A 13,922-nucleotide genomic window follows, 5' to 3' on the forward strand; every position below is an offset into this window, starting at 1 on the left:
GAACTCACTAAAGCTATTGTGGCTGAATTGGCAAAATCCCACAACCATGCAACAAAATCCAATAGAAAGCCTGTATATTACTCTCTCTCTCTCTCTCTCTCTCTCTCACACACACACACACACACACACACACACACACACACACACACAATTATGACCACTGACAGGGGAAGTGAATAACCCCGATTATTATATTAACATTCACTCGATATGAGCAATTGCACATGCTGACTGGCTATTCTACTACTAGACTATCAGCTCATATACCATGAGTAGAGAAAAACAAAATGGCAGGGCATGTTGCTGAGTCAACTGAGGATGAAAAAAAAAACCCTCTACTCGAAAAAAAATACAAAAAAAAGAGCAATGAAATATGGAAAAAAAAAAGTTTTTGATGGTAAGAGCTTTTTTTTTCCTCCAAGAATTATCGCATTTTTCACAAATTGCTCCTGTCATTTCACCAGTTTGTTAAGGCGCTACGCGTCTAGTCAGCGATCATCTCATGTATGACTCCATCCATTATCTGTAGCCGCTTATCCTGTACAGGGTCACAGGCAAGCTGGAGCCTATCCCAGCTGACTATGGGCGAGAGGCAGGGTACACCCTGGACAAGTCACCAGATCATCACAGGGCTGACATAGACAACCATTCACACCTATGGTCAATTTAGAGCCACCAATTAGCCTAACCTGCATGTCTTTGGACTGTGGGGGAAACCAAAGCACCCGGAGGAAACCCACACATGCCCCTTTTCCACGAAAGCAGTTCCAGGGCTGGTTCGGGGCCAGTGCTTAGTTTGGAACCGGGTTTTCTGTTTCCACTGACAAAGAACTGGCTCTGGGGCCAGAAAAAACGGTTCCAGGCTAGCACCAACTCTCTGCTGGGCCAGAGGAAAGAACCGCTTACGTCAGCGGGGAGGCGGAGTTGTTAAGACCAACAACAATAACAAGACCACGAAAGATCGCCATTTTTAAGCGACGAGAAGCAGCAGCTGTACAAAAGCGAAGTCATCCATTATTATTATTGTTGTTGTTGCTGCTGCTTCTTCCATGTCGTTTTTGCTTCGATATTCGCGCCAAGGTTTATGCAAACGTAGCGACGTAACTGACGTATACAGCGACGTAACTGATGTATACAACGACGTAACTGATGTATACAACGACGTAATGATGTGTCCTCTCTTAGCATCGTGAGCGATGGAAAAGCAAGCTGGTTCTCAGCTGGCTCGCAAGTTGAACGAGTTGTGAACCAGCACCGGCTCCGAACCAGCCCTGGAACTGATTTGGTGGAAAAGGGGTAACAGACACAGGAGAACATGCAAACTCCACTCATGCCCCTTTTCCACCAAATCAGTTCCAGGGCTGGTTCAGGGCCAGTGCTTAGTTTGGAACCGGGTTTTCTGTTTCCACTGACAAATTACTGGCTCTGGGGCCAGAAAAACCAGTTCCAGGCTAGCAACAACTCTTTGCTGGGCCAGAGGAAAGAACCGCTTACGTCGGGGGGGGGGGGGGGGGGGGGGGGGGGAGCTGTTAAGACCGACAATAATAGCAAGACCGCGAAAGGTCGCCATTTTTAAGCGACGAGAAGCAGCAGCTGTACAAACGCAAAGTCATCCATTATTGTTGTTGCTTCTTCTTCTCCATGTTGTTGTTGCTTCGATGTTCGCGCCAAGGTTTATGCAAACGCAGCGACGTAACTGACGTATACAGCAACGTAATGACGTGGCTCCCCTTAGCACCCTGAGCTATAGAAAAGCAAACTGGTTCTCAGCTGGCTCGCAAGTTGAACGAGTTGTGAACCAGCACCGGCCCTGAACCAGCCCTGGCCCCGAACCAGCCCTGGAACTGATTTGGTGGAAAAGGGGCAACAGAAAGGTCCCCATCAGCCACTGGGCGCGAACCCAGGACCTTTTTGCTGTGAGGCAACAGTGCTAACCATTACACCACCGTGTTGCCCTTCATGTACGACTCAATTATGTGGAATAAATGTTAAATTCTCTCAGTACAATGTCACCCATCAATGGGATGGGATATATATTAGGCATCAAGAGAACAGTCAGTTCATGAAGTTGAGGTGTTGGAAACAGGAAAAAACGAGCAAGCGTAAGGATCTGAGCGATTTTGACAAGGGCTAAATTGTGATGAATAGATGACTAGGTCTCAGCATCTCCAAAACGGCACATCTTGTGGGGTGTTCCTGGGATGCAGTGGTTAGTACCTTCCAAAAATGCTCTGAAGAAGGACCAGTGAACCACTACCAAGTCCTCCCATTTCAAATGTGGTAGTACAGTACAAATCAATCAATCCTTAGTCTTTGGCCAATTCACTTTTATATACAGAGCACATGTCTATAAGTTACAACACAGATAATCTGAAGTGTTTGAACCGGCACATCAAAATTCCTGGCAGGCCTCAGTTCTTAAGTCATTTTTATGGCAATCTGCAGTGTCTTGCAAAAAGTATTCATCCCCCCTGGTGTTTGTCCTGTTTTGTTGCATTACAAGCTGGAATTAAAATGGATTTTTGGGGGGTAAACGCCATTCGATTTACACAACATGCCTACCACTTTAAAGGTGAAAATTGTTTTATTGTGACACAAACAATAATTAAGATGAAAAAACAGAAATCTGGAGTGTGCACAGATATTCAGCCCCCAAAGTCAATACTTTGTAGAGCCACCTTTTGCTGCAATTATAGCTGCAAGTCTCTTGGGGTACGTCTCTATTAGCTTAGCAAATCTAGCCACTGGGATTTTTGCCCATTCCTCAAGGCATAACTGCTCAATCAAGTTAGATAGGCTGCGTTAGTGTACAGCAATCTTCAATTTATGCTACAGATTCTCAATTGGATTGAGGTCTGGGCTTTGATTAGGCCATTCCAAGACATTTAAATGTTTCCCTTTAAACCACTCCAGTGTAGCTTTAGCAGTATGTTTAGGGTCATTGTTATGCTGGAACGGAAACCTTCGTCCTAGTCTCAAACCTCTGTCTGACTCAAACAGGTTTTCCTTCAGAATTGCCCTGTATTTCATGCCATCCATCTTTCCTTCAGTCCTGACCAGCTTTCCTGTCCCTGCAGATGAAAAATATCCCTACAGCATGATGATGCCACCACCATGCTTCACTGTAGGAATGGTGTTCTCAGGGTGTTGGGTTTGCGCCACACATGGCATTTCCCATGATGGCCAAAAAGTTCAATTTTAGTCTCATCTGACCAGAGAATCTTCTTCCATTTGTTTGGGGGAGTCTGCCACATGCTGTTGGGCAAACTCCAAACGTGTTCTTATTTTTTCTGGCCACTCTTCCATAAAGCCCCACTCTGTGGAGTGTACGGCTTAAAGTGGTCCTATGGACAGATGCTCCCATCTCCGCTGTGGCTCTTTGCAGCTCCTTCAGTATTATCTTTGGTGTCCTTGTTGCATCTCTGATTAATGCCCTCCTTGCCTGTGAGTTTTGATGGGCGGCCTTCTCGTCAGGTTTGTAGTGGTGACATTCTTTCCATTTTGCTATAATGGATTTAATGGTGCTCCATGGGATATTCAAAGTTTGGGATATTTCTTTAGAACCCAACCCTGATCTACTGTATACTTCTCCACAACTTTGTCTCTGACCTGTTTGGAGGCTCCTTGGGTTTCATGTTGCTTGCTTAGTAGTGTTGCAGAGTCAGGGTCCTTCCAGAACAGGTTGATTTATACCGACATCATGTGACAGATCATGTGACACTGATTCCACACAGGTGGATCTTAATCAATTAATTATGTGACTTATGAAGTGAATTGGTTGCACCAGCTCTTATTTAGGGGTTTCATATGAAAGGGGGTGAATACCTTTGCACACTCCAGAGTTATGTTTTTTTCAGCTTAATTATCGTTTGTGTCACAATATAAATAAATAAAAATATTGCACCTTTAAAATGGTTGGCATGCTGTGTAAATCAAATGGCGCTAACAAACACCGGGGGGATGAATACTTTTGCAAGACATTGTAGGTGTCAAAAGAAAATCAATAGGCCTCATATCAACTGTATTAACACAAACTACAGTCTGCTTTGACAGTACTGAAGATGATATTTGGGACAGAGCATCAGGCAAAAGTTTGGACACACCTAATTCAATGGTTTTTCTTTATTTTTATTAATTAAAAGAAACTTCTTGTTTTAAGTAATAATGGATGTTGTTTCTCTTAGGCCCTGTCCACACGGCAACGGATTCAGATGAATCTGATAAAATTTATCGTTTCGGCCTACTGTCCACACGGCACCGGCGTTTTGGGTGCCCCCAAAACGAAATCTTTTGAGAACGGGTTCCAGAGTGAAAAAATCTGGCAACGGAGCCATTGCGAAGTCGTCTGGATGAGTAGAACGGATGTGTTTACGATGTCACAACCACATGTGCTTCACGCCGGGTAGAAGTGTAACGAACTCGATGCGAGTTGTCAACAAATCCTATAACTTGGTTCATGAAACGCGCTTACAAAATATTTTCACTGTGAATATTTATTGTGAATTGGTGCAAAGTGAGAGAGAGAGAGAGAAAGAAAATAGCCCTTAGGGCAGAGTCAATCCCGCCAGCAAAAATAGGGGAAAAAAAAAAAAAAAAGGAGCAATCTCACCTCTTCAGATGTTGGTTTAAGTCCGACAATACATTCCCCAAAAAGGGCGTAGAAGAACAAAGTAATCCATCAACGTGTAGCATTCAATTTATTCCGGACCATTAAAGAATTCTGGAGGATATCAGAATGTTGGCGTACCGGCTTCCACCTACCCCCGTTCATTCCTCTTTCCGCGTCTCCATTCAAAAAATGAGCATGTGATTTAAAGGGACTATATCCATAGGATAGGGAGTGAGAAAGTGTGTGCGTGTGACAGTGACAGGGATAGTCACTGTGTGCGTCTACTTCTATTGTTCTGGTGTCTCCGATGGGACTGTCTTACAGCGCATGTAGAGGTGTGGCATGTGTATTGCATCGTTTTCAGCAAGCGTTGCGTTGCCATATGAACCTGATATTTTACTGATCCGTTGCCCATGTGGATGCGATATTTAAAAAAAATAAATAAAAAAATAAACTCGTTGCCGTTGTCGTGTGGATGTAGCCTTAGTTGAGCACGTCTTGACATACAGATTACTACGGTTGTGGAATAAGAGCTATTTACTGTATTTTTATTATTTAACTATTTACTGTTTGATCTCACTCATTAAGAAGGCAATAAAATTGCACTAATTAACTTTTGACTAGACATACCCGTTAACTGAAAAGCATTCTAGGTGACTATGGGCAGAGTGTAATACCTGGATACTACCTAGTGCAAGTGCATACATACCAAGGTTTTTCAACAATGTCACGTAGTCAAATATTATGCAGTATTTGCTAAATAATACAGTCACACAGCTTCCTACCTGTACGTCAGACTACATGAACAGGATATGAAAGTTATTCACTTAGCAGCTTGTGAGCACAGCTGGAGCTATACTGGCGTCTTGCCCTCCAAAGCTCAGGATGGCCTCCTCTCATTTCTCACTACCCTGTTGACCTTTTCTTCTATATTACAAGAATTACTTATTGAACATTACTTGGCTCCATAACACACTTCAAGTCAGTTTTCCCTTATAGACATTAGTTTAGCTCAGTACCCTAAAGCTGCATATTGCTGCTATAGCAACACACCGTAGCATAGAGATGAAACAGTATGAAGATTTAAGATCACGATTATGGCAACCAAAATGAACACTTCAGTATTATCATGGTATTGTTAAAATATGCTGAAAATGTTCAAAGAGTATGGATACACAAATTTAAATTATTTCAGTAAGTTTTATATTGAAAACCACAACTAAAATTAGCAGCACGATGCACTTTTTCTGAACAAAACATTAAAATAACATTTCGGGCTGTTATTAACATTTTTCTATTATCAACTGTTCTACAGAAGTGTTAAACAATAAGCAGCAAAGGCAGACAAAGTACCCAACTTCTTTACTCAAGTCAAAGTACAGATCCCGCTGGTCAAATGTTACGCGATACAAGTGAAAGTTGTCCAGTCAAATTTTTACTTAAAGTTAAAAAGTACTGAAGTACTTGTTTTTAAAAATACTTAAAAGTACATTTTCTGTCAATGCATCGTGGTATTATTGCCACGATGCTTACAATACATAATGCAGTTACCAAAGACAGAAATGTGAATTCACAAAATGAATGCATGCTGTGTCATCATGGTGGTTTAATGTTAAGCTAGCTAGTCAGTGAAACTCCACCTGATATGCTAGCAAACTCTTCAAACTCGAAATCATATTGGGTAGCTAACGCTACTAGAAGAGAAAGAGATTTCTACACTGTTTATTTGGCAAAATTATGCTAAAACATATTTCTGAAAAGGACTTCAGATAAGCTAACGTTATTCATATTAGTGTAACTCTTTACATGCTAACTAACAGTGTCCAGGTTAACTAGCTATGTGTAAACGTTAGCCGTGGACAAGGCGATGGCAACTTGTTGGGCAAATCCCTAGAAAGTCATTTGACTAACCAGACTGCATAGCTATTGCAACATTATCACTAGCTCTAAAAGCACAAATAACTTTGTTGCAAACTTTCTCTTGGAATAAAGCGTTTACATACTTCAATATGCTTCCGCAGGTTGGATGGCGAGTTTTTGTAGGCTGTGAGGTGGTTAGTTTTCAGCAAACATTTAAAACAAAACTAATCTTTAATCCTTTCAGAAAACCAAAACATGGGTTCTAGGTATGGCCATGAGTGCGTACATTCTCCAGAAGAACCACCTCCTTCCATCAACTGATTGTGTTCAAATAATGCTGCTGAGAAATCATTGAACTTGATTTTATACAGTCTATGGATGTGACATGACCCGAGTGATTACTGATCGACTGTCTCAGGTGTTACCTGTGAAAGAACCAATCACATTTTAGAAAAAAAAAACAAAAACAACCACACATCTAGTTTCAAAGCTGCTTCATAATAACGAGTAACGAGGACCTTGATAGAAATGTAGTGGAGTGAAAAGTACGATATTTGTCTTTCAAATGTAGTGAAATTAAAAAGGTCATAAGTTCCCCCCCCCAAAAAAAGAAAAAAAAAACCTCCAGTAAAGTACAGATGCTCAAGTAAATGTACTTCGATACTGTCCACCTCTGATGAACAGTACTCTGCCCTGGCCTGCTGGAGACATATCCACTGAAGGCAAAGAACCCACATCCAATTGCAGGAAAAGTACAGCCCCAATAAGACCTGACAGTAGAGTCGCAGATTTATACCCACACAGTTTTACAAGAGCAGTTTTAGGCCAGTGGCATTTGGCACATGTGCTGGGACTTTGTTTTGTTATTGTTGTTGTTTCTCTCGGCGGCTGTTAGGCTAGACCAATATTTACAACCACGAAAAGCAAGCGAAGCTAAACTCTCTCTCCTTCCCTCCTTGTGGGAAAAAGAGCAGATGTAGTTTTGAGCCAGTCTGTCTCCAACATACAAAAACCAGCATAAAATAAAAGTCAGCTAATTTTTACCTTACCTTTTAGTCTTACCTTTCCTGAATAGAGTTGGTGTTTCAATCAAGCTACCTAAGTCCGATTTTAGAGACATGAAACAGTCAGAGATGGGCATTGGTCACAGAGATAAAGACCTTGAAAACTTGTCCAATACATTTTCAACTAGCATTCAGCAAACACAAAAATGGAGCACACCCATATTGTGGCTAAACTTGAAAAATGGCAGCATGTGTTTAGATGAAAAAAAACATTAGATTAAAAAAAAAAAGTTATAAATAAATAAAAATATTGTATAAAACATACATGCACTACTGTGCAAAAGTCTTAGGCATATATAAAGAGATGCTGTAGACCAAAAATGGCTTAAAAATAATAAAATGTTTCAACATTTAAAAAAACAAACAAACAAACAAACAAACAAACAAACAAACCCAACAACTATAAACAGCAGTAAAGCATAATAAATGAAAAAGTCCATATCTGGTGTGAGACAACCCTTTGCTTCAAATAAATAAATAAATAAATAAATAAAAGTCTCAGGTACAAGGAGTGCAGTTTTATAAGGAAGTGAGCTGTAGGTTTTACTGAGCATCTTGCAGAACCAGCCACAGTTCTTCTGGACACTTTGACACTTGCTTCTTAATTTATAATATATTTAAATAAATTTAATCTGAAAAGTGGTATCTTATGTAATATGCTGCTCAGAGACATTTTTCCCCCGTAACATTTAATTTTGTGCTGGAAAATTAACGTTTGGAACTTTTTTTTTTTTTTACTGACTTGATAATGTAGAAGTCATAAAATAAATCTAACAAAAGTTTGTATGAAAAAAGGGTGCCTAAAACTTTTGCATAGTACTGTGTGCATTTTATTTAAAAAAAAAAAAAAACCACACAATCATGAAAAAGCAAATTTTTTCATAATTTAATTCAAAAAGGTAAACTTTCAGATATCCTTAAATTAATGGCATGTAAAGTGAAATGGATGGAAACATCCAAGTATTGAAAAATTTGTGGCTCCAAATATTCTTAGACATTACAGTACACTTTCTATTATTCTTAACCAGCTTTCTATCTGAACAAAAAATATAAAATACTTTATTACAGACAATCTTCCTGTATCTGCCTCAAAATGTTAATTTGATTCCCATTCCACCTTACTTGAAATTACATCATTCAGAATTAACATCAACTGTGTTTTCCCATAGGATCAGTTTTGGTACCAGATATACATCCTATACATGTATACAACTATATATCCCAGCTCAACTGTCCCCCCCAAAACAAACAAACAAAAAAAACCCTCTGCAAAAGCAGTGGGATACCAAGGGGGTTTTGTCCATAATACTTTTGTAAATAGAATAAATTAGATTCTCTGCCTTGTTCAATCAGACATCAATTGGCCCTAGTCTGCTTACTCTATGACTGAGGTGTATACAAAATACATTTTTTTTTAATTCCAATTGAGATATTGGGTAAGATTACTAGCCATGTTAACATGTAGCGCAATGCACGTTTGTGTACAGGAAATGAGAGGCTGAACCAACATTACATAAACACCTTCAAAGCAAAATTTTAAGTGAAACCTTTAAGGTGATCATTAAATTTCAGCTTTTAGCAGCAATAAACCAACACAATGCACAGGACAATAAACATACTCCTGAAATAATTTACATCCATTCTTACCGTTACAGAGAAGGTAAAGCAGACTAAAGTGAACCTCTTGATATGGGATTTTGTCACTTCAGCACCAAACTTGTTGGTCGAGTTATTCTGGGTAAAGAAAAGGAAAAGAAAAACGTTACAAAATGCTGGAAAAGGTCACCAGTCAAGGAAGGAAAATTAATAGGTACCAGGCACAAAGAGAAAACAAGCAATAATATGATGTTATTCCATCAAACCTAGTTCTCTACCATCTTGCAGTGCACCTGGGTTTTGACTTTTCCTCCAGGGTATGTTTGCGCACACATGTTTCCTCAATTTCCCCTGGATTAGCTACTTTGAACTGAAAGAGGTATGAATACATGTGATGCCCAGAGTTGGAATGGCATTACATTCAGGGTATATTCCTGCTAACTCCTAGAGTTCTCAGGACAGAAGAACTCTTTCTACACCCACCAAAACAATTACCAAGGATGAATAAATAAAAAAAAATGAATTTGTAGATTGCAGAACACAAAATGGCAAAACAGAGTGACCATCTTTCATATCCCATCCCTTTACTGCTTAAAAAAAAGAAAAAAAAAATTTCAGTAAATATGGCAAGCGCTGAATCAAGTCCTATATAAAAACAGTGATGGGTCAATAAATTAGTGTTTTTATTTATATTCAAATTTATAATTAGGTTTACATTTAGCTTTGGCTTTTTTTGCGCTCATTTTTGCTGTTGACTAAACGTTTCAAAAATGTACTTTTGTACATGTGTAAACAAGTAAATTAACGCATTTTAAAATTTGTATTTACTCTTAGGCTACGTTTACATTACGTCGAATCAGCGGATCATCAGATTAACGTTCTTAAAACGATTCGCGTTTACACTAAAACCGTTAGCCGTGCACACAGCAACACCAATACACGGATACGCTCGGCTCCGCAGGCATCCTGCGCTCCAAATCACTCCGCCCTGAACAGCGAGTGCCCTCTGGAGGGTGCGCACTCCGGCCCTGCGCAGCTCACACAGCGCGCGAGTGAAGTGCACAAGCCGTGATTCGGGACTGAGCCGCTGTGTGTGTGTGATCCCAGCGCATATCACTTACTACTTGCAAGTGGAAGGATGGCAAGCCTAAAGACAATCATAACTACACAATGGGCAGTATTTGCATCAGTATTTGCAGTATTTTCATACTTTTATACTCTAATGAAAGGTGATACAAGGCGGAAGTCCGCGCCGTTTTTCAGCAGTCGCGTCACATGACCAACGGCAGCGAATCAGGAAGGTGGATGTCACAGTGACGTTGTCCAATGAGGATGCCAGCTAGAGCTCAGCACAGCGTATTCGCGTATCTCAATGTTTACACAGCACCGGACCAGATACGATCTAGATTGAATACGTGGACGCTGGCGGATTCCCGTTTCCCGGCTTTTCCAGGTGGTTTAATGTAAACGGACAGTGCATCCGCGAAGAAAACGAGACAGATACGGTCTAATGTAAACGTAGCCTTAGAACAGACGATTCAGATGCACCCACTTAACATATACTTATTTAGAAAAACAGCTGTACACACACCCAAAAAAAAAAAAAAAAAAAAAAAAGGTTGCACATTATGTACAGTGCTCAGTGTAAATGAGTACACCCCCTTTGAAAAGTAACATTTTAAAACAATATCTCAATGAACACAAACAAGTTTCCAAAATGTTGAAAAGACAAAGTTTAATATAACATCTGTTTAACTTATAACGTGAAAGTAAGGTTAATAATACAACTTGGATGACACATTTTTCAGTTTTACTCAAATTAGGGTGGTGCAAAAATGAGTACACCCCACAACAAAAACTACTACATCTAGTACTTTGTATGGCCTCCATGATTTTTAATGACAGCACCAAGTCTTCTAGGCATGGAATGAACAAGTTGGCGACATTTTGCAACATCAATCTTTTTCCATTCTTCAACAATGACCTCTTTTAGTGACTGGATGCTGGATGGAGAGTGATGCTCAACTTGTCTCTTCAGAATTACCCAGAGGTGCTCGATTGGGTTCAGATCAGGAGACATACTTGGCCACTGAAAATCACTTTCACCCTGTTCTTCTTCAGGAATCCAACAGTGGCCTTAGATGTGTGTTTAGGATCATTGTCATGTTGGAAACGTGCATGACGACCAAGGGCATGGAGCGATGGTAGCATCTTCTCTTTCAGTATAGAGCAATACATCTGTGAATTCATGATGCCATCAATGAAATGCAGCTCCCCGACACCAGCAGCACTCATGCAGCCCCACATAAGGACACTGCCACCACCATGTTTCACTGTAGGCACCATGCATTTTTCTTTGTATTCCTCACCTTTGTGACACCATACAGTTTTGAAGCCATCAGTTCCAAAAACATTTATCTTGGTCTCATCACTCCAGAGTATAGAGTCCCAGTAGTCTTCATCTTTGTCAGCATGGGCCCTGGCAAACTCTAGGCGGACTTTTTTGTGCCTGGGCTTTAGGAGAGGCTTCTTTTGTGGGCGGCATCCACGCGTGCCATTCCTCTGCAGTGTACACCATATTATCTCACGGGAAATAGTCACCCCAGTTTGGCTTTCTACTTCTTTAGATTACTACAGTGAACTTGCATGCCGATTTTCTTCAACCCTTCTCATCAGAAGACGCTCCTGTCAAGGTGTTAACTTCCATGGATGACCTGGACGTCTCTGTGAGATGGTTGCAGTTCCATCTTTCTTAAATTTTTGTACCACTTTTGCTACAGTATTCTGACTGATAAGTAAAGCTTTGCTGATCTTGTAGCCTTCACCTTTGTGGTGTAAAGAAATTATTTTCTTTGGGGAATTCTGAAGAGACAAGTTGAGCATCACTCTCCATCCAGCATCCAGTCACTAAAAGAGGTCATTGTTGAAGAATGGAAAAAGATTGATGTTGCAAAATGTCGCCAACTTGTTCATTCCATGCCTAGAAGACTTGGTGCTGTCATTAAAAATCATGGAGGCCATACAAAGTACTAGATGTAGTAGTTTTTGTTGTGGGGTGTACTCATTTTTACACGACCCTAATTTGAGTAAAACTGAAAAAAAAAATGTGTAATCTAAGTTTATTATTAACCTTACTTTCACGTTATAAGTTAAACAGATGTTATTAAACTTTGTCTTGTCAACATTTTGGAAATTGTTTGTGTTTATTGAGATATTGTTTAAAATGTTACTTTTCAAAAGGGGGTGTACTCATTTACGCTGAGCACTGTATATCAAAAGGATACCTTATCCTCTGCAGTCAAACAAACACAAACAACTGAATCAGACTTCCTGGCAGGTTCATACCGCCACAGGCAAGTCACTATTGGATCACTGCTATGTAATTAGCTACAGGTGTGCTTAAAAGGAGACCGTGGGGGGGAGAAAAAAAAATATCTTGGCTGTACTGGATGTGTGAACATTCCACCTTCTTGGTGCAAATCAGGACATGTTTGAGAATTCTTTTCTCATGGATGACAGGTGAACATCTTTCTTTAACTGAACACACCTTACATAACCCTTCCAAAATGTTTTGCTAAAGCTGGCCCCAAACTAGAGGATAATTTGGGCAGATTTTGGGTCCAATTGTTTAATTGCCCAAAAACCCTTGTTTCATCTCATCATCTCTAGCCACTTTATCCTGTTCTACAGGGTCGCAGGCAAGCTGGAGCCTATCCCAGCTATTTACAATTTAAAAGCCTATAGTGTGTGTGTGGGGGGGGGATAAATAAATAATAAATAAAAAAAGGAGAGTGATAGAATATTGAGTAGAAACCCAAAATAGCCAATGAGAATGAGCTGACTGGGAAGGGTCACCAACCATAATGTTGCATATATTAACATGGAACAGCATTCCCATGGCATTGGAAGATCAGAGAATGTATTAAAGGACCTTTATAAGGATCACAAGTTTCATTCTCCCCTCCACCAGTATACAAATAACTACTACAACATCATTAGCTTGTAGGACTTGCCCCATCAGTGGTCTCAAAGTTTAGGGGAATAAAAGGGTATGAAGCAGAGAATAGGAGGATACAATTAAAATGGCTGAAGCCCTTCACCGTGAACCATGGCCTCTCGCCCATAGTCAGCTGGGATAGGCTCTTATCTGTCCATCTGAATTTCGGCCTGTCTGAATGGTGGGCCAAAGGCCCTGAACAATGTGGCTGGGGGTCCAGGGCTTGCCTTAGGGCTCCGGAAGCTGAAGGGCTTTAGATGGCTTCTCAGCTATTTCCAGGCACATTGTGATCTTCAAAGGCCAAATTACACGAGATGTTATAAATTATATTAGACAAATATAATTACACAACAGATTGAATAATTTACAAGAAACATGTCAGTTTCAAGAAAAACATGCTTAAAAGTTATACCCAAGAAAACAGTAGCACACATAGGTCAGTTCCATGTCTAAAAAAAAGTAGGGGGGGGGGGCAAGGATGTTCCAGTTGGTTACAACTTACTGGGACTCCTATCCATCCATCCATCCATCCATTTATCCATCCATCCATAATCTGTAGCCACTTATCCTGTACAGGGTCGCAGGCAAGCTGGAGCCTATCCCAGCTGACTATGGGTGAGAGGCGGGGTACACCCTGGATAAGTCGCCAGGTTATCGCAGGGCTGACACAAAGACAAACAACCATTCACATTTGCATTCACATCTATGGTCAATTTAGAGCCACCAATTAGCCTAACCTGTATGTCTTTGGACTGTGGGGGGAAACCGGAGCACCCGGAGGAAACCCACACAGACA

The 13,922-nt window shown here is 40.5% G+C and overlaps 1 protein-coding gene and 1 long non-coding RNA gene across 3 annotated transcripts in view; one reads left to right on the forward strand and one right to left on the reverse strand.

The window, feature by feature from the left end:
• ankha (ANKH inorganic pyrophosphate transport regulator a) overlaps nt 1-13,922 on the reverse strand; it is a 78,625-nt gene that overhangs the window by 29,800 nt on the left and 34,903 nt on the right. For both annotated transcript variants that reach the window (XM_060900040.1, XM_060900041.1), the window contains exon 8: nt 9,181-9,267. In XM_060900040.1, the coding sequence (XP_060756023.1) occupies nt 9,181-9,267 (87 nt within the window). The remainder of the gene's footprint in view (nt 1-9,180; nt 9,268-13,922) is intronic.
• LOC132867241 (uncharacterized) overlaps nt 1-13,922 on the forward strand; it is a 47,376-nt gene that overhangs the window by 13,718 nt on the left and 19,736 nt on the right. The gene's annotated exons all lie outside the window — the stretch shown is intronic.

Source organism: Neoarius graeffei, chromosome 19 (genome assembly GCF_027579695.1).
Source record: "Neoarius graeffei isolate fNeoGra1 chromosome 19, fNeoGra1.pri, whole genome shotgun sequence".
Classification (NCBI taxonomy): Eukaryota; Metazoa; Chordata; class Actinopteri; order Siluriformes; family Ariidae; genus Neoarius; species Neoarius graeffei.